Below are 25,771 nucleotides of genomic sequence, written 5' to 3'. Positions count from 1 at the left end.
TAACAGTAAAAACTAACCACACTGCACATCTTCCTATAAAAAGTGTAACATGTATAAATAAAAACATACTGGAAGTTAGTACTCTCAATTCTTTTTGTACTTATCTAGCATTTGTTCACAAAAGTCTATATAGTAATATTCACATTCAAATGAAATACTCACTGTATAATATCACACAAAATTATCTTATAATAAAAATAAATTTCTCAATCCTCTTTTAATTAATTTGTATCTTGCTTTTTCCTCTCTTCTAATAACTTTTTTAAACACCAACCTTTTTTCTAATGCGCTTTCCAGTATCTGGATCTTTGACAAGCTTCTCTGTTTCAACCATAAAATAGTCATCTAGACAAAGAATCCTTGGGGCTGAGCCCCCATTCTCAATCTCTTTATCCTAAAAGCCAATAGGAAGTAATCAATTATTGTTGATTTCTTTTATTTAGAAACAAAAAGTTTTTAAAGACAATATTATTAATTAATATTCCACAAAAAAAAGTTCAAACACAACAAACATTTTAAAGTTTGGAAACAGTATAACTGCAGTGACAGATTTTTCTATTTTTATAAATAAACAAATGTTGACCTCGTTACAATCTAATAACAATAATACCTGTTTCATACAAAAATCATATCATGACATACCAGCAAGCACTATTAGTAGAAAGTATATCTAACCTGATATACACCTGATTTTGCATCTACACTGCTGAAATACTGTTTGTGGAAGATGAGTGAATACCAGATGCAATATACAAAAATACTGAAAAAAGCCTAAAGATATGTATTTCAAAGATTCTAAAGGTTATAAAACTGTGTGATGACCAAAAGCATTTTTATTCTTCACTTGTCAGAATATGAGTAAGATTAATGTCAATTCATGGACACATCTTGTAATACATCTGATTCTTTGAGTACAACAAACTATACTTTAGTAAAAATTTATCATATTACAAACTGGTAAACACAATAAATTCAAATTTATATTCAACATTTCTTCTTCAATACAGACATTCAGTTAATACACAAGATCATTACTTTACACTTTAATAAGAAAATCATAAGTACCTACACTTATGAGAAATAACAGACTTACCTAGAAACCTTCTAGGCATAATGTTGATTTTATAATGAGATTCTAACTTAAATGAACACGGATCTAAAAATTAAGATATTACTAAAGCTTTTGACCTCAGCAATACAAACATAATAATAAATACAAGTTTGTTTTTATTCTGCAAGAAATCATGGTATTCACTTTGAACATGCAACCTGCTGTATCACTATCTCTTCTGTATAAGCTTTCAATATGAGCTTAAAATGAAGCAGGTGTAAAGTATTTGTTGATAGATTGTTTAGGCAGAGTTTCATCAGGTGTAAAGTGTTCTCATTTTAAGGAAATCAATAATCTTTTACCAAAATTTTTTAAAATTAAATTTAAAAAAAAACAGTTTTGATCTGTAATAGTAATTATTTTTAATTTGCTACCAATTTTGACTGGTTACCAAAGCCAATCATATCTATTTAAGCAACCAGGCTAAACAGTACAAATATAACAACATCTACTGTGTAAAGTGATACTGTAAGACACAAGGTTAATGGAGCCAAGAAACTGCCTATTTACAGCTGTAAAAAAGTATTTATTAGCAATTAATGCATTAAAATATGAGCTTAAAACATATTCTGAACATTTAACAAGTGTTTTTCATCAACACTGATGAATTTTTCTTACACAATTTAATTCTTCCTATTATTTATAAAAAATTAACAGGAATATAACTAAGAAAACAATATTTCATTAAAACTGATGTCCAGATAAACTGAAGTAGTACACTTCATACCTTTATAATTCTTATCACCTTAAATTGTGTTACAAATCCAAATTTATTTTCTTCTTGTAGAATTGAGTCCAGGTATGTAGTCAGTACCATTCTATCAAAAGATAATTTCTTTTGCCAATATAAATTGATTTATGTATAATTTAATATAAATACTAAAGTTTTTCAGTGTTACTTGTCAAGCAAAATGCTATATACCATGTGTATTAAAACCTCTGTTTGTAGTGTTATCACTCCACAGGTGTATCTCTCGGGTGTAATCTTTCTTTTGAAAAAGAAAAATATGTTAAAGTATCAACCTATAAACCTGTAATATAAACATTCAGCTATTATAAGATATAAAATAAATAAAACTCTACCATTAAACAACAAATGACAACACCCAGTGAGACAAAGTTTAATAATAACAGTATTAAGTGACAAATAATCAGGTCTCAAATTACTTTATTTCTTTTGTTCCTAAAAAATGATCTTGAAAAAAAAGTATTGTTTTACTGAATTACATTTAAATTAAAAAAATTATATTTTAAAACAATTGTTCTGCTATTATTCTTAAATTTACCTTAATTAACTTAGCTACATAGGTTTTTCCAGAGCCTGGAGGTCCTCTAAGAATAATAACTATGTGTTTTGGTCTCTGAAGTCTACCAGGTGGACTTAATAAATCTTCTATCCTTACAGTTTCTGTTTTCTTCTCCACAGGAGGAGTTGTTTTAGAAATGAGGTTTTCATCAAATTTGACACTTTCTGGTCCATATGCCGGAAATGTAAAATTTTCCTTAATTCTATGGAAAAAAAAATTACAACAATTTTTTTAATACATATTTCTTTTCTCACAGGTTTTCATGTATAAACTTCTTTGGTCAATAACATTTTCTGGGTCAAAACATCTCCCCATGGCTATTAGATTTTTCACAAACAAGTTGTACACATATACACTAAACGCAGTACTTCACAGCACTTACAACTATTTCTTTTACGTTGAACATATGCTGGTGTCACTTATGACTGAAAAACTAAATAAAAATGTGTGTATATATATATTAATAATACTAGCTTCTCATTTGTACAAAAACATTTCTGTCTATCACTACTTTACTGTAATGTCTAACAGTGACCTATAACCGTCACAACAGGTAAGCAAAGCCTTGAAACAAAATGGTTAATTAGCACATTTTCAATTGTTTCTTAAGATCTCACCCACCTTACTTCTTATAACTTAAAAGACTTTAATACACAGCATACCACAACTGGTTAAACAAATCCTATTCCCCACAGAGAGTCTGCATCTTTTAGTGTTGGGAAAAGAAAATAATGAGAATTAAAACATGTTTATTTGTTGTTTTAATTCTATTCTGATGAAATGTTCTAATTAAAAAAACAAATATACTGTTATTGTTCTAAATTTAACCTAGGTTAACCTGAAGATGATCTAGGAAGGTCAAAACATTCTCTCCTTATCAGTAAGAGCATTAATACCCATACCAGCCATTCTGAGATACATTTTAAATTCTAACGGGTTTCTCGTCATCAAGAAATTCTTTAATCACTTCAGCCTGTTCTGAGGACAAAATTAAAATGCTACTTGTATCATTACTATAGCTTGAAGTCACTCTTTAATTACTGACACATGAAAACTGGCTGGCCAATTCTAATTTTAAAAATTAAGAACAATAGTTAATGGAACTGTTTATTTGTGTGTTTTTGAATTTTGCACAAAGCTACACAAGGGCTATCTGTCCCTAACTTAGCAGTGCAAGACTAGAGGAAAGGCAGCTAGTCATCACCACCCATTGCCAACTCTTTTACCAAGAAATAGTGGGATTGACCATCACACCATAATGCCCCCAGAGCTAGAAAGGTGAGTATGTTTTGTGTGATGGGGATTCAAATCTGTGACCCTCAGATTACGAGTTGAGCGCCTTAACCACCTTTCCATGCAGGGTTTAATGGGAAAGAGCATCATTAAAAAGAAGGATATTCAAAGGATTTTTGCATGTAAGGGCAGCCAATACTTCTTCAATTCTGTTTGCTTGTTCAGTCTACAAATACTGTAGAAGGATTTACAATAAATTCCAGTCCTGAATAAATTGTTTGCAACAAATAACTATGCAGTTAGTAGAATCTGCTAACTGATTAACTCTCATAAACATTAAGGATTGCATCAAACTAACCAATTACTCATATAAGATGACAAAAATAAAACTTATAACACTATTAACACAGGACTGAATCTAAACTAAATAAAAGTTGTTTAGATTTTAATAATGGATTTCCATAATTCAGCTACATGGACTTTGAAAAATAATACTAATTATTTTTTTTTAATCATGTAATGGTTTTTTTTACAAACTAGAAAGAAAAAATTTCTTGGTTATATCAAATTATTATTATTTCATTTACCAAAATGAACATTTTTTATCACTATGTTTGTTATGTTTGGGTTCTAGAACAATTGATATGACTTCCACGTTGTGTTTGGTCTACAGAAATCTATAGCCAGTGGTTGTCAACACTTTAAGCAAAAAAAAAAAGTGACAATTTCAGTGAAAATAATTCACTTATGTGAAACAACGTAATATTTTGTGAAAAATGTGAATGTGACAGAGAAAAAAGGATATAATTTTTGAATCTAGTTTACAGTGTAGAACATGTAAAAATTTCAAAACAATAAAATCATCATAGGCCTGTGTAATGAGAAAAATTAATAATAACTGGTTGATTATTTTCATGACACTAATAAATTTAATTGTGATTTCACATAATCAGTTATTTTGTGAGACACTGATCAATGTACTCCATTATAATAATTAATAAATAAATTAATAAATTTAATTGTGATTTCACATAATCAGTTATTTCATGAGACACTGATCAATGTACTCCATTATAATAAATAAATAAATTAATAAATTTAATTGTGATTTCACATAATCAGTTATTTCGTGAGACACTGATCAATGTACTCCATTATAATAATTAATTGCCTAACCCTAGTAATGCTAGTACAAAGTTCAAAGTGCTTTCAATAAGTAAAAATTCTTGATTTCAGTATAATGACAAGGTAAAATGATTTCAAATCAAATCACATCTCAATTAGACTGCCTTATTACTATAAGAACTAGCAGCTCATATTAAAACACAATTCTAATGAATGAAATTAAATAATGATATGAAAAGAGTGTAGATTTAACTGACAATCTATGACTGCACAACAACAGTTGAGAAGACAGTTAAAAATTATGCTGTTTTTAACAATATTGTTTATTGCCAACTACCCATTATATCAAACTTTTGTAAAGTAGATCTGTCAACAACAAACTAAAAAATATAAAACAAAAAAGGATCACTTGTATATGAAGTAGATATTTTTATGTAAATCACTGATTTTGTGTGTGTCTGTGTGAATGCAAATTTGGTTTCATGAAAAATAAAACAAATGTAAGCACACATACTTTCTTCTTTAAGAAACTTTTTTTTTACAACTATCAAAAAGATGAACTCATTTTGTGATAAATGAAATGAATCAAGAAAATTCTACCTTGTTATTCAAACCTTTTAAAGTTTACAAAAACTATGTGTTTTGAACTTACAATATTGCAATGAAAAAGATGTGGAATAACCATTTCAAAAACATGTTTTTTTCTTCCTCAAGAAAAATCTACATTTACTTCTTCTATCATTGATGTACACAAAAGTAAAAAATCATTGCAACATCTTTGAATTGTGAGTAAACATTAGCAGTTGTAAAAATAAGTGATTCTTACTCACTACACCAGTGACTACTACGTTAATTCAACTTGTAACACATCTGCTTAACTTTTCTCATTGTAAATAAAAATTTCTACCTTCTACTCTCTCTCACACAATTTTGTAACAACACATCAGTGTTCCTGATGATTCCTAAATTATATAACTTATTATTATACAATTTGCTTCCAAAATTATCTTCTCTGGGTAGTATTTAATAACCAACAAGAAAATTCATCAGAATTGAGAGACAGTTGTATCGTAGCCATCTGTCATTTAATTTTGCTAGTTGGAAGTACATATAACATAATATATGAAAGTTTAGTAATTAATACTTTTAGTACTCCTTTGTTTGAACAAAATGTGAGTTTAATTACACAGGTCATGAGCACAATGTCAGCAAATAATATCAATCCACAAGTTTAGTTTTATCAACTTTATAAAATAATACTAAACAGTATGATTATCATGATACTAGTTCCTCAATTTAAAATTCTAATTTATCCTTCATAATAGTTTTTGTACATAAAACTATGCAAATTATCAAAATTAGTTTCCTTAAGCATTTAAACCCAGCCAACAATAATACATATACACACAAAACTATATTTAAGATATCTACATGCTATTTACTAATGACAAACATAAAAGGGAAGAAACCTATTTCATGCTTAAATAACTTATGGATACAACATGGATTCACTACAGTTAAACATGTGAGAAATACAGATAACACAAATCACATGATAAATGTTGCTCAGTTTGCACAATATCTCACTAAAACACGAGGCATGAACAAGAAGAAATATGACTAAACACTCAACACTGTTTATGACAACATAAAACCTTTGATAACTATCAGTTGGAAAAAACTAAAGATTAAATATAAGATAATAAATATCTTGAAAACCACCATAAAGCAAGTCGCACATACAGCTACATATGTATAAAGATACAGATAGAACATATAAATTTACATTGCAAGAGAGCTGAATTTAATAAAGAAAACTTGATAATATAATAAATATACTTCACAAGGCTTGTTCATCAATCAGTCAACTTTGCAACTTCAAGTCAAAGAATGTATTAAAAAATGCAATAAATAAATGACTTAAAAACAACAGCAAGATTAAAAAACTGCACAGAAAAATCTAAGCTTTAAAAATACAAATTACAGCATAGAGTGATAAAAAACTGAATCAGAAAAGTGGAAACACATACGTGAAGCACACAACTTCCACAGAAACACCTATGACAAGTCACATTTTGACATTAGTAATTATATATTGACTGAAAGAACTTTAGTTATTCATTAGTCCAAGAAAACATCTACTTGAAAGTTAAAAATTAAGATACATTACCTCTTATTAGATGGAACAGATTTCTCAAGTTCCAAAACAGTTGGCTTCTCTTCCTCTTGAACTCTGGTTGATGAATTCCAGGTTTTGATATTTGAATGTCCCCTGCTGTCATCTCTAAATACTGCTGTTGGAGATTCATGACTTAGGTTTTTTATATCTAATCCAGGAATACTCTGTTCTGCAGATACCTGTGGCAACTTCGAGAGTTCTCTGTTAGTATTTAAATTTTTATGTGGACTCCAATCTTTCTGTTGCATTCTCATTCCTGTAATGCAGAATTAGTAACACACTAACATTAGAAAAATATGTAAGAATGTTAACTATATTCCTATGGCAATCTTAAGAGTTTTTTTCGAGACGTTGACCAAACCTTAACAGTTATTCACAATAATTTATCCTTTATTCTAAGTAGTATCTATTAATATTCATATACTTTTCCTAAAGCTTATCTACTCAACCTTGAGCACGACAGTCTTGCAAACATTTTTAAATTGTTGCTTTATTCATATAACTTTCCAAATTACATTACAGGTTGCTTTACCTAGATATTCTAGAGGTACAGGAATTAACCAGCTGTGAATCACACAGAGTTCTTTTCTTAAAGCTTAAGCAATTATTCATAAAAACACAACTTATGAGGGTATGAATATCTCTCTATGTGTACAGTGCATCAGACGTCTTTAACTTCTCTTTTAATATATTTGATATCTTGAATATAAACTTTTTGAGCTATGACAGTAGTAAAATGTATATTTTTTAGGTTTTTCAGGCCTTAATGGAAAAAAAAAAAGTCTGTATCAAGTCATCCAAAGTTTTTACAGTATCTCTAAGAGCCCTGTATAAAAGCAAGTTCTAAATTGTACTTATAAAAAATGTATCAGAAAATTTAAAACACTGGCCTAATATATGTTCACTTGAGGTTGTTGGTTCAGATTTAACTGGAGTTGGTGTATGTTGGTGACCATAGTCAAAAGACTCCACTTTTCCAAAGACTGAAGACTGACCAATGGAAGAAGCTGTTCAGGTAGAAATGCACACAGTAAGCTAAACTATATGCTTAGTTAGTAAAATATCAGTTTCATAGCTAATAAAATCAAGCATACTTTTAAAATAACTGTCAGTATACATCAACAAAATGAATTATGTTTTGAAAATGTTGGTGTCCATGCACATAATTTTAACATACTAGCTACAAGGCAGAGACCAACTTATTACTCATACCTGCTTAGCAAAAAGTTAAACCCTTTCCAGAAACAAAAAAGGTGATAATGATAGCCCCTAAACTTTTCCTTCTCAGAATGGAAATATTTAATTAAGTTGCAGAAAACTAAATATTATCTAATTTCTGGTTTCATAATTTGATTTAGTATTTTTAAGTTTTTTATGCTGTAAAAAACTTCCTCAATTTCATAATGAGACACCATTTTGGAAACATTAAAAATAGTGCTTCTCAGAATTTCAATTTTCATCATTCATTAGAAAGTTTCATTCAATATATCCAAACAGTTTCAACTTGTATGATATTATTTTTATATATATATTTTACTATATCACTTCTAAAATATTTTTGAGCAAAAATGTTGATATTAATTAAAAATTACATTTTAACAAATTTCAACTAAATTTGATATAGACATGATACTCAAGAGATTCACGACACTTGTGATATGATTAATCAGAGAAAACATTATTTAACTCTACAGTTCCTAAATTTGTCATTTATGAGTTGTAATAAAAATCTCTTAGATATATAAAACATACATTATAGTTCTTAAGACCAAGGATAGTATTAATTCCATTATACATCTGATTAATATTATGTCACCTAAAACAAGTATGATATGTTTAACTACAACTAGTTAAAAACATACTGATATCCTTGAACCAAGGTAAATGCAAGGTACAATTACCACCACAGCTTCCTTATCAATGAAACAAACACACAAATATATGTTACACAAAAGGTGATCAACCTCTAATGGATCCAAATTTCTCTGCAAAGTCTTCTCCCACCACAGTAGCTGCACGCTGATGTCCATATTCTATTGTTTTCATATTGAGAAACATGCCTATAGGAAGAGAAGGTGCAGGAAGTCTAGAAGACGTATCTATTCCATCACGAGAATAAAAACGATTTTCCTCTCTAAACCATGGAAAACGATTAAATTCTTCATACTTGTACCTAAAGAACAAGAGTACACATTAAAAGAATACACAAACTTTTTTTCTTTATATTATTTCTCTTACAAACTCATCATCAAACTACATTTATCATAATAAATGCTTAGGAAGTAAAATTTCAGCTATTTTAAACATAAAAAAGCCAATAAATATCAATGAAAGTAAAATAAAGTTTTAAGCTTTAAGCAATTTAATATTTTTTATGGATTTTATATAAAAGAAATATTCAAAAAGATAAAGTTTTACTCACAAACAGAATCAAGCATGAAGTTGTAAATATAAAATTTAAATAAGAGGTCAGTTAATTCCCCCTGATAAACATATCTAGAAAAATTTGAAAACAGCAATTATCTAATCAGCACTTTTACCAATAATAATCAGTTATACAATATCTACCATAACAATTCTTATGAAAAAGTTAAAATTAGACATTATTAACCTCAATAAATATTTTTAAAAATAATTATATAAGTAAATTCAAAGTGCTAAAAGAAACTTATTGTTGTTGTTCGTATTATTTTACTACTAATAATACCTAATTTTCTGTTTAAATGTATCTAGGAATTAATACAATACTTTCAGACAAGGTTCTAGGTTTCTTTATATTGAAAATCAAGTACAGTATCTTTAAAATTAGAAAAACTCATTCATAAAAAAGTAATTTCTTTAAATAATCAATTCAGTTCTTCCAAAATGATAAAACTTAAAATATCCTTATAGTTTCACCCACACACAATCATAAAATTCTAACACAACACTGGGTGGTTCAAACATATTTAATTCTGCTTACTTAGAAATAGTAAAAAATAAATATTCATCAAGATTAGAATTTTTTCACTGATTTGCAATAAAGAATAAACCCCCATAAGGGAACTTTCATAAATCATAATTTTCCTATGCTGAAAATGTATTTCTGATAGGTACTCATCACATCTCACAAAATTAACTACTCTTGGTCAGTGCTGCCCTGTATATGCAAACTTTTCTTTACAGATACCACAAGCCTTCCTACCCATCCCCATTTGGGTGGAAGATTCCAACTTGTCCCTCATCCAAATCATCATGTGTCATCCATCAACCAAAACCATCATAGCTTGCTCACATGAAACATGCAACTCCCTCTAAACTCTCCTACTGAACCTTCACTTTGAAGTTTGGTAGACAGTGTCAGCACTTGAGAAATGAGGAGGAAGGGTCAAGAGTGTGAACGAACGTAAGTACCTATATGAAATACATTTTCAATACATGAAAATTACAACTTCTGATATGGTACTTAACTTACAAGATTAGCTAAAATTCCAGACTGAAGAGGAGGAGGATCTGTACAAGGAAATAATGGAAGCACCCCAAAAAGCATCTGGATGATACTCTTTACCATGAGAGAAAGTGATCTGAAAATCAGAAAAAGTAACCACACTACTTCTGAGCCAGGTATACCATGAGAGAAAGTGATGTGGAAATCAAAAAAGGAACCATACTACTTCTGAGCCAGGTATACTCTTCTCCTGTGTGTATAATTCATAAAATGCAATGATGGAAATCACAAGATGTAGAGTGGCTAAAATGCATCAGACCATACTCAGCAAGTCAACTACATCCAAAACTTCCTCTATTGGGTACCAACATCCATGTGAGGATAGGAAGAGGATCATACCATTTTCATCTAAATCTCAGTAATTGAGATTAAGAACCACTCTGATTACTGGGCAGTACACAAAGATCAACACCCTACAACAATCTGGAACAGGCTATCCACCATTAAGAAGATGGAATCAGCTTATGCAAGGACTTGTATTAATTAGTTCACTTGAATCCAACACCTCAATATGAGAACCAGCATTCACACAAAGGTAGTGTGAGAGCTCCCAATCAAAAGGACTGAACTGCAATTGTGATGGTTTAACTCCAATTGCTATGGAATGTGTAAACAGAGATAACAACTACTAATAATGCAATGGATCAACTCAAATGTACTGTAAATGGTATAAGGAGACCACATCACTGAGTAAGATGATGGACAAATTCCTGTGATTGTGTAAATAGCTTTGTGAGGTCACATCTATCAGTCAAGGGATGGATTAACTCTCGTGGAGGCCATGTTTCATCCATATCAGCAGAAAACCATTGCCCTACTCTCAAATAAATGGTTATCATCAATTTTTTAGTGGACCCATTGAGGAGGGTACCTCCATGGTCAACAACCCTAGCAGCTTAGAAATGGAACACAGTAAGGACTCTCACACTCTACTTAAAAGAGGAGGGAAAGAATATGTTGAAGAATCTGAAGACAGTGCAATGGGTGACAATGAAACCCTAGTTTGAAAAGCAGACCATACTGAAGGCATGGCAGGGATGAGGAGCTATCCAATTCTGCTTTACCCATGCAGTCCATGGGTGTTACAGTTCAGTACAGACATGTTTATGAAGCAATTATAATAAGGCAGATAACTTTCTAGTGATCTTGTGGAACACCCCATATCTACGGTGAGCATGGAGCTGTGGACCATAGAGAGTTAGTCTACATGGCTTACATTGCAGATTTGAAATTAATGAATACCTGGCCAGATATCACTTGTTACAAAGCAGGATCAAAGTGATAAAAGGGAAGAAAGAATGCCCCTGAAAAATAGGGAATTGAACAAAACTTATCAGTTAAAGTTGCACTGAATTCTGGAGCACAGCCACAAGACAAAACCCCGAAGTGGATAAAAGTGCAAAATGATGAGGATAGTGAGAGGCAAACATAATGGGTATGGCCCACAAACCAACATGGAACAACAGAAAACAAAGAAGAGAGGAAAAGGCAAACATAAGAGAGAGTGGATGGGAGAAAACAAGGAATAAGGTATGGGATGAAGAAGGTAGAGAGTAGTAGGCTCAATGGACCAGAAAGCAGAAGTTGTCATGAAATGTGAAGATGGTTACACATATTTTGGAGAGCAGCTGCATGTGCAGTATCACACCTGAGCCCCTGATTGGGCACAGAACCAATATGGTCTAGATGAGGGAAAAGATGGGAGATAGAAAGCAGAAAATAGGAGAAAATATGAACAACTCTCCCATGCTGCCACAGAATTGGTAAGAAAGGAGAAGATAGGTAGAGGGATAATGGGTATGTGAAATGTTAATGGAAAACAAATTAGAATGGGAATGTTTCAAACCAAGAGAAGAAAAAAATATGTTGTAAAGGACAAAAGAAACAAGGAGCATGAGGAACATTGTTCAAATGGATATAAATTCAGAACAAGGAAAAGCAAAGTAAGGACCCACTTTGGAACAAGAGGATGCTTCTGAGTTTGGAAGAATGGATTAGCAGAGTGAAATTAGAAAGGAAGAGAGAGTCCAAAGAACCATGGTTGAAGAGTCAAGTGAGAAATTCTACCATCTAAGCCACAGAGGACAAGTCAACAGGAAATCTCTTTCACCTGCACTGGTACACTTCCATGGAAAATGAACCAATGGAAGGAGCTAACAGAGAGGCAACTGTATGTGTGAAGCCATATCAACTCTTCAAGATCCAAAAAAAACCAGGCATGAAGACACAGGACAGGGAGATTGGGATATTGAGCAGGGGATCAAGATTGGCACAGAGGGGAGGGAAACAGAGGAAGAGGGACACATGATAAAAGGAGTAGACACTGGAGCCTCAAAACCAAGGTTGTGTTGATCAATGGTATGCTATCACAATAACCTAACAAGGAACTGGATGGGAGAGTACACATAAATATATGTGTGAAACCAATCCTGACTGAAAGCATTGACTGCCAGAGCCTATAGATGAGGTACAAGTAACCAAAAGAGAGGAAACTGTATATTGAGACTCATGGCTAATTCAATGAACTGGGTAGAACTCCATCAAAGACAGAAGTCCCTGAAAATGAATAGATTCAATAACCACTCCATGGGAGAGACTCGGACCAAGCGTAAAAGACAACTTGTGATTAGATTAAAAGTATCCAGCACACAACATGTAATAAGAAGAATGCAATTTACATGGGCCTGATACAGGTGGCAACAGATGGTATTCCATCAAGGAAATCAACTAAATGAAGTACCTATAACGAAAGGAACAGGGAAGGGTTTGGAGAATCAGGAGGTATCAACAGAGGCAAAGAAGTTACAGAAATTGTAAAGGTAAACTGCAACTGGACTGACATAATTTGCAGCTCACTATTGTCAGAGACTGGAGAAAATACATGAAGCCTCAGAAAAGAAGATGTAACACACTGAGATATTAGGAGGGTAAAATTACACTTAGTCAAAACTCAGTCTTTACTAGCAGGTCCCAACAACAAAGAAATCACACACATAAGGCCAATGTTGAGGATGAACTACGAGTTAAAGTGAAGAGTATCATCAAAAACTCCTCAGAATATCTGTGAAGATCCTATGACAGCCATTGTAAGAAAGAAAGGTATCACTTAAGGGTATGTTTAAGACTAAAAATAATTTTGGGCTCCTTCCCCCAAAGAGGTAAAAAAAAAAAAACCCATCAATATGTGATAAAAAAAAATGTATAGTTCACCCTATGGAAAGAAGGGTATATTGATCAGAAGTCCTTCAGGGGCACAATAAGTAAACTTCTCATGGAAAGGTGAAGCTAACAGAACAGCAATAACCTGAATACTACAGAAGTGAGAAAATCCGAGGGTGGGAAAATAGTACATGTAAAATAGAGGACAAGATGAAAAAGAAGTAGGTATGAGAAAGAACAAACCTAAAACAGAATTAGACCTAGGAGAGTCTAATGGAAGGGCATACTCTAGAAGTAGGAAAACACAAAATCCTCGTCAGTCAGAAAAGACTCAGCAGTTTCAGTAAACGTCATGGCAAAGTCTGCAGAAAAAGGTTGGACACTGTGACATTCAACCTCCTGAAGCACGACAGCAGATAAATCCATCATTAGGTTGCCCATGCCTGAGGCTCATTAAAAATGCTAGTCGCTGTTGTAACTCATGAAGTGGTAAGGTAAAATTCATAATGCACTGCATGGAAAAGTTTCAGAAAACTTGAGTTTAGAAATAAAGTGATGTGAATTAACTGATAAATACAAAAAAAGGATCTGGTTTATCAAATCAGATGAAGTTTAATCATTTCATGAAGAAACAAAGTCAAACATGCACCAATACATAAATAACAAACCATGTCCATTCTCAAACACTGCTAAATGAGAAGTGAAGGTTTGGTTGATGGATAAAGCATAATAATTTACATGAGACATGTTGAAATATATTAATTCCAATGAAGGGGAGTGCAAGGTTTGTGGCATGCATAAAGATACCACTTACACGCAGAGGGTAGCAATGAATAAGAATAGCTAATCTTGTGAGAGGAAGTAGGTATCGTATTGGAAAGCTTAACATGTGATATGCAAGTTCTATACAAAATATATTTCTATAATTTGACATAAGATGCTAAGTTTACATGATTTTAAATTAAAAGTTAAGAATCTGGAAAAAAATATGTGTACCTCAGTACATATTTCATGTTCAAAATCATTACATAATTCACTACATTTGTCTTAAGTGGATATTTAAGCCTTTATATTTATATTCTGAATTACCAAAATTCCTTACAGTTAATTAGTCAGCCAAAGTATAATATAAAATATTTAAACCTAAAATATATATACAAATAACATTAGATTCATATAGATCTAAAACTTTCATAAAGTTTTTTATTATTTCCTCTCATGATTATTACCCAGAATGTTTAACACACTGTGATTTTCTTTAACTGTTATTTTTACATTGAACAGTGTTCATTTAGACTTGTAAATTCAAAATATATAAATAAATTGCAAATATTTTTCCTGGGATGAAACTTGAACATCTACACCAATGAATTCTGCCATGCAACATTAAATTTGGATTTTTCTTAGTATTTTCCTACATCAAACATGCCTTCCAGTGGAAAGTCTCAGGATTTGCAAGACATGAAATTCATAAAGACTGATATGAAGTACTTTCAAACTTGATTATAACTGAACTTTTTTGTTTAATGATTTCAATTAATCTCATTAATTCATGTGGTATGTGGTATTTCTTATGTTGAAACTGAAATTTCAGGACTTTTCGAGGAAAATATTTCCAACACAATCATTTTCAAAATTTTTTGAGCTCATTTTCAATGACTTTCCAGGATTTCAAGGAGCTGCACAAATGCAACATTGTGTCACATGCCTGATTACAAGACTACTTAACTCAATATGCAAAACTAACCAGTTCTTTCCATTTGATACTTCTTCAAACAACTTTCACAACAAAATTCAATTTTTGCATAATGCAGCTACTGCATACACAAAAAGAAGACTTTTAACAAACATGAAGTACTTTTTTAAACTGGTTAAGATATTAGTGAGAGTACTTCACTTTTTCAATTTATGAAATACAAAATTAACAAATGCAAGTGCTAAAATATCAAAAATTAAGAGGGATTATATATCAGAACTAAAATACACATAGTAGTATCTCAAGATATTCAGTGCACAAAATGTAAATCACAGCAGCCAGAGTTCCATTCCTCACTGGTCTCAAGTTCTTTAAATAAAATTATTTACACTTGCACATTCATGCATGCATATATGCTATACAACACATATTATTATCATTTAATCTTAATAATAAATAAGCTCAATTCAATGTTTTTTCAAGATTTTTTGATGTTAAAATCACAAACAAACCTTGTACATAAAGCACAGTTAGTGCCACTTCTTCAAATATTTAACTTAAAGAATTTCTTTTGTATACCTACCTGTCCAAATATTCACTTCTTTTAATATAAAATTCAGGGTCACCACTAGGATAACCTTTCTCAAAACGTTCATCCATTCCAAATGGTAAAAGTCTTCTAAAATTAAGGATGATATTAAGTTAGCAGTTGATAGGTTGATACAATAACACAATAATGTATTTACACGTTTGTTTGTTTTTTTACTTACATTCTCATAAGCAGATATATATGAAATAATACACAAAAATAAAACATTGTAATGAGTTTTACATACATATATCTGACACAAACTTAAAAACCAATTTCAGGGCAGGTTACTGATCTATGGTCAAAACATCTTAAAACTCTCTGAACTCCATCCCAACCAACTTGAAAGATCTATCAAACAGCCTGAATTACTGAAATCCTTTAACACAGATACACACAGAATAGATACCAAAGTAAAGTAATAAATGAGCAATAAAAATTATAACTTTCCTATACTGAAAATATATTTCTGTTAGGTATTCACCCACTTTTCACATAAACATCTATTCTCATACAGTACTGCCCTCTATATACAAAGACTTATTTACGCATTCCACAAGCCTTCTGTCTCCCCTCCATTGAAAATGACTCACTACAATGTGTGTCTCATGCAAATCATCATGCAACAACCCTCAACCAATGAAACTGCCACATACTTTATGCATCTGACTCCACCTATTCAATTTTACCACTCTATCACTTCATGTTTTGTCAGAAAAAGGGAACAACAGTTTTCATTGGGAAGAAAAAAAGGAATGGGAAGTGTGAGAGGAAGAAAATACCTATTGGAAATGCATTTAAAGTATAGGAAAGTTATAACTTCTGATGCAGTACATCACCTCTTCATGCACAAATAGCTTCAGTCTCACACTGAACAGGTGAAGGGAGTGGTAAGAGGGAAGAAAAGGAGCATCCGAAGGACACATGTTTAGACAAGATAGTCAGATCCAAAGATATGGTGTAGTAGACCACACCAGATGTGAGCCTGATATACTCTTCATCCAATGGAGAAAGGTGTGTTGTATGTACATATATATGTGGGGGGAGACAGAGGAGCACGTCCAAGTGTGTGGAAAAAAACACTGGAATTGTGGCTAGGGTGAGATGGACCACACTCAGTAAGTCAACTACATCCAAAAACTATGTTGCTGGGAACCATCATCAGTGCAGAGGTAGGAAGAGGATCATACTATCTTCACCTAAAGAGGTCAGAGGTGATCTCAAACCCCCTGAACTCAGGGCATATGTTAAGAATAGACAATGATATATCAATCAGGAAACCTAACATCTGGTACTAAAAAAGATATTTTCCATTGGAGAAATCAACTTTCTCAACAATGAAACTGACCAGAACCAGCTCAGTTGCAATAACATCCTTGGAATAAGATACATTGAGGGAGAAAAGAAGAAAACAACTGCAACAATCACAAGTACCTCCACCACAACTCACAATATAATTGAGATAAGAAGCCAGACATCCGTAATACATGTGTGAGGACGTATGTTGATTAATTCTACTCTAAATCCAAACATCAGTCACTGGAAAATCAGCATCCCATGTGGGCAGGATGAAGGATACCTATCTAAGAGGTAAACTGCAATTTTATGTCTGACTCCTTGGGTTTTCATATTGTTTAAAGTGAAGGATATTGCCTCATCTATACTAGCAGAACACTACCACCCTATTCTACACCGAATGGTATTTCTGCATTGATTCGCAATTTCATTAAACCATCCAGAATGATGCCTCTATAGTCTACCACTCTAGCAGCTTGGAACTGGAAAGTGTTAAGGACTCCCAAACACCTGAAAAAGTGCAAAGGGTGATCACAAAACCCTATTTTTAAAAACAGACCATACTGACATATTCAATACAAAGCATGGCAGAGATGGGTTGATCCCTTTCTGCTTTTTCCATGTTGTCCATTGATGGTATGGTCCAGAACAGGCATATTTATGAAGCAATTCCACACACTCAAGTCAACATTGGTCACAGTGTGCATTGCATAGCTATGGAACATAGTAAGCAAGTCAACTTGTTTTGATTGTGCAGATTTTAAAGGTAAAAAAATACCTGGTCAGGCACTACTTACAACAGGGTGGAATCCAATAAGAAAAAGATCACAATCACAGACTCATAAAGAATGAAAGATAGCAACAAGCAAATAATGGTACCGTGACAAGAAAGAAACAGCTACCCAAAGCAGAGAATGGGAGAACTTATGAAATATAGTCCCAATGTTCAAGAGACAAAGCAGCTCCAACTGATGTATGTAAAAGGGAAGTGCAGGTTAGATGTGAACATGGGAAGAAGGGTACAAGGAGGAAAAGGTTAATTAAATTACATTCTAAACAAAATGGGTAAAGGTGGAAGGGAAATGTAACAAAGAAATGGAGTTAGGGAAGAAAACATGTTAGAAAAATCTGGCAAATTCTGCAGTAGAGGCCTGAAATGAACTCCATGAGAAGGTGCAGGAAAATAAGCATATCTAGGTCATTTTAAAACAGGTTCTACCATTATAAGAGGAAGACAAGTGATACTGGTAGCAAGTAGGGTGAGCCAGAGCACCTAGGGCCCACACAAATGAAATTAATGTCAAAAAGTAGAAAAAATGAAATTAATGGTAAAAAATTGTGCAGTTAAATAAACAAGTACCTAAATATTCAACCTAATTACTGATTAACACAGAAGTAGAACTACTGATAAACCAAAAGCGAACACTTAAAAACCTAATTGAACAATACATGACAAAAATATCACTAAGCCATGAAAGAAATACTTAACTGAACACTAATTATGTACAATATTGGGATAAGTTTATGTGGACCCCAGCTCAAGAGTTCCACACAAACTAAGCGAATGGAAAGAAAAACAATATATTAAAATTAATCATAGACTAATTGTTACCCTAAATTTGGCTATGGGTACTAACCAATGAAATTAAACTTATGTTATGGAGCTCAAATAATGAGAGCTAATAATATTAACAATAAAAGTAAAATGTCTTATTTTTTCAAAATCAGTAATCAGTACTGCAAATGTGTGGGACCCCATACTTGAGGTGAGGCCCAAAGAATGTCAGTTCATAGGGCGATCAATCTTCCAAAATAAAGGCGGAATTTTTCCCACAAAGTATTGTGACCTGAAGCCTATATAAAGTGCTAATAGAACATATAACCTCTTAAAGTGGTGACAGAAAATCATAACTCAAAATGAATAATCAAATACAACTGTGTTGGTAGAACCAATAAAAGTTTTCTAGAGCACAAACTAAACTTTAGAATATGATTTCTGCCAGATAAGAAGTGATAATCTAGTATAACTGAATAAAGGGAATCACATGTAATGTGTGTGTGTGTGATTACTCCCATTAGTGGAAGGTTGTTGCATGATGATTTGCATAGGAGACACATTGAAATGAGTCATTTCCAATGGAGGGGAGGCAGAAGGCTTGTGGCATGCATAAAAAATTGTTTGCATATGGAAGGAGGGCAGCATTGGATAAGAATAGCTATTTATGTGAAAAGAAGTTAGTTATAATTTTCCTATATTGAAAATGTATTTCTGATAAGTAATTACCTCCTCTCACAACACTAACTACTTTCGTTTAGTGCTACCATGTATATTCGAACCTTTTTTTGTAATTGAAAGATACCAACACATCTCAGATACAAATCACCACACTCGTGTGTTGCATGTGGCTCCCTCTACACCCCTTTATTAAACTATCACTTTGAAGTTGACAGAAGATGTCAGCACCAGAGAACTGTGAGGAGAAAGAGTGGGAAGTGTGAAGGGACGCAAGTATCGGAAATACATTTTCAGTATAGGAAAGCTATAACTTTCCTCTTCAAAAAACTTAGCCAGAATCCCACATTGAGGAGAATGAGGGAATGGTGCAAGGGAAAAACAATGTAACCTCAAAAGTGTTCAAAGGATACCCCTAATAATGACAGAAATAGATCTGAAGATCACAAGAGGAGGACCACAACACTTCTGAGCCAGGTATACTCTTTGCCCACCTGTAGTGTGTGTAATTCCCAATGGTGAAAACTGTGAGGTGCAAAGTAGCTAGGGCACAGTAGATCAATATTGGTAAATCAAGTTCATCCAAAACTTCCACACATGATACTGATATTCATGCCATGATATGATGAGGACCATTCTCTCTTCCCCTGAAACCCCAAAAAACAGGGGTTAAGACTCACACCAATTACAAGATATATAAAAATTATCACTGATCTCTCAATCCAGGAATTGTCATCCTCATCTGGTATCAAAAGGATGTCTATCACATGTAATCAACTCCTACAACAGTGAAGGCAACAACATTCCTATAGAATATGAAACAAGAATATCACCCTGTAAAATGAAGGCTCAACTCTCGTGTTTGTGTAAATATTAGGAGATTACACCAACCAGGAAGGTGATGGCTCAACTTCAGTGTGTGTGTGTGTGTGTGTAAGAGATATAAGGAGGCTACATCCACCTGTAAGATGACAGCTCAACTCCAGTGGCTGTGTAAACACTGTCTCAGAAACAAATGTCATCCAGCAAGGAGACAGCTTAACTCCTGTGGAAGCCATGTCACATCAACATCAACAGAACACTACAGCCATACTCTCTGAAAGGTTCGAACCTGTTTCTTGTGAAAAATCATACAGGGAACTCGATGGATAGGCCTAAAGCAAAAGCATTCACATGTGGAGTGCCCCAGTGATGACAAAGAACCTTGAAAACAAGGGTATCTAATGCCCACTCAGTGGGATATATTTGGTCAGGGTGTGAAAGTTAATCCATGACAAGATGGAAAGCACTGTCACAGGACATGTAATACAATATGGTAAATGTGATATGCATAACGCAAGTAGAAGAGACCCAGTGAGCAAAACATAGATCTCTGGATTGTTTGCCTCCATGCTGGATGATATGTGTAACTACTGCAGAATTGGCCAAAGCAATCAGTTTCACACCATGTCAGAAGGAAATGATGTATCACCCAACATATGAACAGAAGTTCAAAAAGAGCTATGTACAAAGTGCAAAGGCCACAGACTACTGGTCCAAAGGTTAACTGATATTGACAAATACCTGAAAGAAAACGTCCAAGAAATGACGTAGATCCAGACATGGGGAAGGAAGTGGCACACCCACCAACGTAAGTTTGTTGTTCAGCCACCAATGTAATATCGTAGGGAAGGAGAAATAGAAATGGGAATTGAAAGAGGATCCTGGTCAAGGTTCTTTGGTTTGTGAAGTGCCCTCTGAAGGAATCATAAATAAGCATGATCGAGGGGGACCACTGATGTCATGGAAGACCAAATCTCCAAAAGCAACAGAACCTCACAAGAAGTAGGTGGCTGAGCCCTGAGAGTGTGTTGAAATAATATCCCATTAAGCCAAGTTATGAAGAAGGCAGAGCTCAACAAATATTTAAGTTGAAAAAACAACAACTCCAATTTGACAATACAGTAAGGATATCTGGATGTTGACCAATCAACCCATCCAATCTGCCACAGAAAGTAACTTCTAGGTAAACGTAGTTGAATCAACTTCAGAAGGGCCCAGAAGAAGCCAGCCAGCCTCATAATAATGAAATCACAGTACCTGAAGATAAAAATGATGTGAAAAAGCCTGGATAATTCAAACCAAACATGCAACATGTCAGAGCATGTCTGAAGGAAAGGCCTAAAATTGATTAACCAACCTGAAAGGGATAAAAAAAAAATGGATGAAAAAGAAGAGATATCATCATATGAAGCAAGCATAGGAGACATCCATAAATGATATCCACAACCCAGAAGAAAATACCTATATATGAGAAAGAAGGACTCCAAGGGAAATGTGGATATTGATATGAAGAGGGTAAAGTAATAATAACTGATTACTAGCTGCCAAATTCCAGCTATCTTGGGGACAACAAAAAGGCAGGAGCAATTACTCTAGGAAGGATAAGAACAGATCTCAATACTCAATGTCAGAATAATTACCAAAAATCTTCTGATAAATGCTGGTCAGTCACAAGATCACAAGCAGGAGGGAAGGAAATAGGGAAAGAAGAATTGAAAAGCCACAATCTGGGGAGGGGAGAAGGAGGCTACTAATGATCTGACAGAGTCAAATGGCTACAATACTTGTAAGGTGAGAGCCATGGGTGGGGAGCCTCCTAAGCCTACTTCTCCCATATAACAGCGAGGCCAAATGATCAGCATGAACCTGACTATCAGGGGAACGGCAACTTAAAAGTAATAAGTAAGAATTAAGTCAATAAAAATGGCACGGAGAAAACATCACAAACCTGAGAGGTTATTCTGTGACAACTGAATTAGGCCTAAGAGACACCACAAGATTTGAATAGTAATTATTGGTAAATTCTGGATGAAAAAAGACGTACAAATTTGTCGTCAACCAGTGAAGGATCAGAATTGTTTGTGGAAGTCATGGAGAAGGATGGGAAAAAAGGATGGGTCATGTAACATTCAATCTTGCAAAGAATATAAGCAAATAAATTTGTAATCGAGTTGCCCGCACTTTAGGCCCATAACCCACAGGTTGGTAACACAAACTCGCGAATTCATAGTACAGAAATGTTATACTAGGCACAAGTGTAGTAAAAAAAGGTGATTCAATGAAGTGATTAAAAAAATTATATTGAGTTGAAGAAATCAAAGATAAAAATAATCCACTTCTGAAGTAAAACAAATTTGAATATGCAGCAATAAAAAAACAAAGGAGCACATTGAAACTCAAACTCTGTCATATGAAAAGTGTAGATGGAGAACATTAGCATGTCCTATTCCCATTGGTTAAGAGTTGATGCATGATGATTTGCATGAGAAACAAGAAAAATTTGCTTATAGAGGACAGAACTGAATGAGAATAGATAATATTGTGAGAGGAAAGTACCACATTAGAAACAACTTCATCAATATCTCATCTAATATATCTGTCCCAAATACGAATTATATTAAGAAGAACCCACAAATGTTGCACTGTTAACCAAGAAAAGGTTTTAGAACACATAAAACCTAATACTTTAAATTTAACTGTATCAATAAAAATTTTTTCACAAGTTGTATATTCTATATTAAATTTCATAGGAATGTTCTCTTAGTAACAGCTTTAAATAATTCGGCATCAATTTTATACATACAAAAAAAAAAAAGACTTATTTGTGTTTGTTTGATTTTAAACTAATAACTCATGTATATTTAATTTTCCATTACTTTCAAGTATATATATCAAAATAATCAACTCCATTCATTTTACAACCATCAAATCAAATAAATGTTACACCTATACATAATGTTCAGCAGTTATATAAGCAATAATTCCCATTGTTTACTTCCACACAAACAATAATGACAGAAGATGAAGGATAGAGTAATAATGTTCTTCACTAAACATAATTCAATTTCATTCTTATAGGTTTCCTACCTTTATAAGGTACAATATGAGATAAGGCCCGAATTCAATTTCTTTAATGCTTTTAATGAGAAATATATTTTTGAAAGGTTGAAGAAAACAGTGCATAATAATATCTTACCTCATATCTTGATCTTCTTTGTATCTGTCACCATTTTCTTCTCGCTTTCCCTCCAATACTCGGTCTTTTTCTTTGGAACGATCTCTTAGTTTGTCTCTAAATCGATCAGATTCTTTTGAGAGATGTCTTGGCCTATCTCTCGAATGCTCCCGCTCTCTGTAACGATCTCGCTCTCTTGAACGTGACCGTTCTCTTGATCTAGGTCTATGACGATCTCTCGAGCGATCTCGAGAATATCTATGATAGTCTCTATAACGATCCCTTTCTCGAGAACGTGAGCGACTTCTTCTTCTTTCACGTGAGCGACTTCTTCGTTTTTCATTTCTTCTTGGGCTCAACTGTTTTTCAGGATCTCTCTCATCATCATCTTCCTCCTAATAAAAATAGATAAAACAATGTACAATATGTCTATAACAAATCTCTTATACAAATGACACTGAAGTTCAACATTGTGACATACATATATATGAAAATAAGCTTTTCAAACCTTTCACTGATGTTTTATATGTAACTTTATAATATCAAATGTATTCATTCACTGAATATAATATTTCACAATGGTAAAATTTAAACACAAATGTTCTTTACACTTAAAAAAAAGCACAAAATGTTTAGAGTTTAATTTTCAACTTGAGATTTTTGCACCTAATGTTTTGATAATTTTGATCACAATAATGTGCACCTCACATGATTAATAACCATTATTTTAGAACAACTTTGTTTACTAAAGTTACACAGTAATTTCTTCACAAAAGTAATGGCAATGAAGAAGGTACATATCATACAACATATCATTTATACGTTCTACTGTAAAACAATGAAAAAGATAAAAATGATGAATAAGATAAAAAATACGGAAAGGTATTACAAACAGTATTATCAGCACATTTTATGTGGGCAATGCCAGTTAACTTATATACATGTATTCCTGTTGAGGTTGCATAATTATAAGATTATTGTTCAACTAAATGGACTCAGCAGAGATCCTTTAGCACTGATTAAACACAAATAGTTGCAATGTTGGTCACAAGACATGAAATATAAATCAGTTATTTATGTTTGTTTAAAATAAAACAGTCCTAAACCACTTACAATAAACTGTTAATGTTCAAAAGACATTTTTGAACTCTTTATACAATTCCAGTGAAGTTGTATTAGAATGCCAAACATTTTATACAGTTTAACCCTATGTGCACTGGTGGGGCTCAAACTACACAAACTATGAATGTTTTTAAAACAATGTCATTCAACATGGCTGTTTTTTATTTTATGTCAACACTACATTTGATCCAACCCCTTAGGGAAGTTCAGTATTTTGCAAAAACACTTCTATATAGAGATTCCACAAAAGAGGACCCCAAATTTGGCATTTATTTACATTAGATCACAAAAATAAGTAGGCACACTAATTACTGTTCATAACATAAAGAAATTAAATTTGCATTATACTGGCAATGACAATTAAATTAAAAAAGTGAAAATTAGTAGTTCAAACATTACACCTGTATTATAGAGGCTCTATAAATGTAGCACCTAGGAACCAAAGATCACAAATTTCAATTGAAGGAAAACAAAGAGCAAAACTGGCCTCACTTCAACAAAAAAATGTGTAAATGTATAAACTAAAAGCTATTAATGTTTTACTTGGCACTGCCTATAAATATATTTGTGGAAGATAATATCTTTGAAGTGTAACTTAGAAACGATAAAAAGCGTGGAAAAAATATATTTCTGACTTCAATTTTTCTCTGTCAAGAACACTTGAAATAGAAAAAGACATTACCCCTCCACGTCTTAAATTTCTTCCTCTGCTCTTCATACGTTCTCTCATTTCCACGCTTCTCCCAAAAGAATCCTTTTCTTCCAGAACTTTCCTGCCTGACTTATCTTCATCATGCTGATAAGAAAAAAATCAGAATTTTCTTTAAATTTTTTTTATAATAGGTAGGCAAAGAGCAATTTATAAACACAAGGAAAAATGTTGTTAATGATGAAATATACTAAATCTTTGTAACAATATATAATTGTTGTATTGTTTAGTACTGATCACACCTGAAGACAGACTAATGTACTGTTGAAACATCACCAATAAAACTTTTCCTTACATCTATAAATTGTTCTTTGCCAACCTATTATTATATTAGCATAATCTGCTTCCTTAGTAAAAGAAATTCTTATATTATTTAATGCAGTGATATTTCAAACTTGGAAATTAAACAAGGAGCAACAATGTAATAACATAATATTATTATTCTTTATTGCCTTCATCACAATTTAACGAGTACAAAAATGAAGTCTTATTGAAGAAATAAATTATGAGCAATAATATCTGTATTAA

The 25,771-nt window shown here is 32.7% G+C and overlaps 1 protein-coding gene across 1 annotated transcript in view; it reads right to left on the bottom strand.

The window, feature by feature from the left end:
* Positions 1 to 25,771, bottom strand: part of LOC143252253 (uncharacterized) — a 68,637-nt gene that overhangs the window by 25,525 nt on the left and 17,341 nt on the right. Inside the window, exons 6-13 of the mRNA XM_076504109.1 lie at positions 25,217 to 25,330; positions 23,434 to 23,807; positions 15,881 to 15,976; positions 8,920 to 9,128; positions 7,846 to 7,962; positions 6,947 to 7,211; positions 2,398 to 2,620; positions 275 to 394 (exon numbers count right to left, since the gene is read on the bottom strand). Of these exons, the coding sequence (XP_076360224.1) occupies positions 275 to 394; positions 2,398 to 2,620; positions 6,947 to 7,211; positions 7,846 to 7,962; positions 8,920 to 9,128; positions 15,881 to 15,976; positions 23,434 to 23,807; positions 25,217 to 25,330 (1,518 nt within the window). The remainder of the gene's footprint in view (positions 1 to 274; positions 395 to 2,397; positions 2,621 to 6,946; positions 7,212 to 7,845; positions 7,963 to 8,919; positions 9,129 to 15,880; positions 15,977 to 23,433; positions 23,808 to 25,216; positions 25,331 to 25,771) is intronic.

This window comes from Tachypleus tridentatus, chromosome 6 (assembly GCF_004210375.1).
Source record: "Tachypleus tridentatus isolate NWPU-2018 chromosome 6, ASM421037v1, whole genome shotgun sequence".
Lineage (NCBI taxonomy): Eukaryota > Metazoa > Arthropoda > Merostomata > Xiphosura > Limulidae > Tachypleus > Tachypleus tridentatus.
The sequence above is the reverse complement of the archived record's forward strand: the minus strand, read 5'-3'. Positions and strand labels throughout refer to the sequence as shown.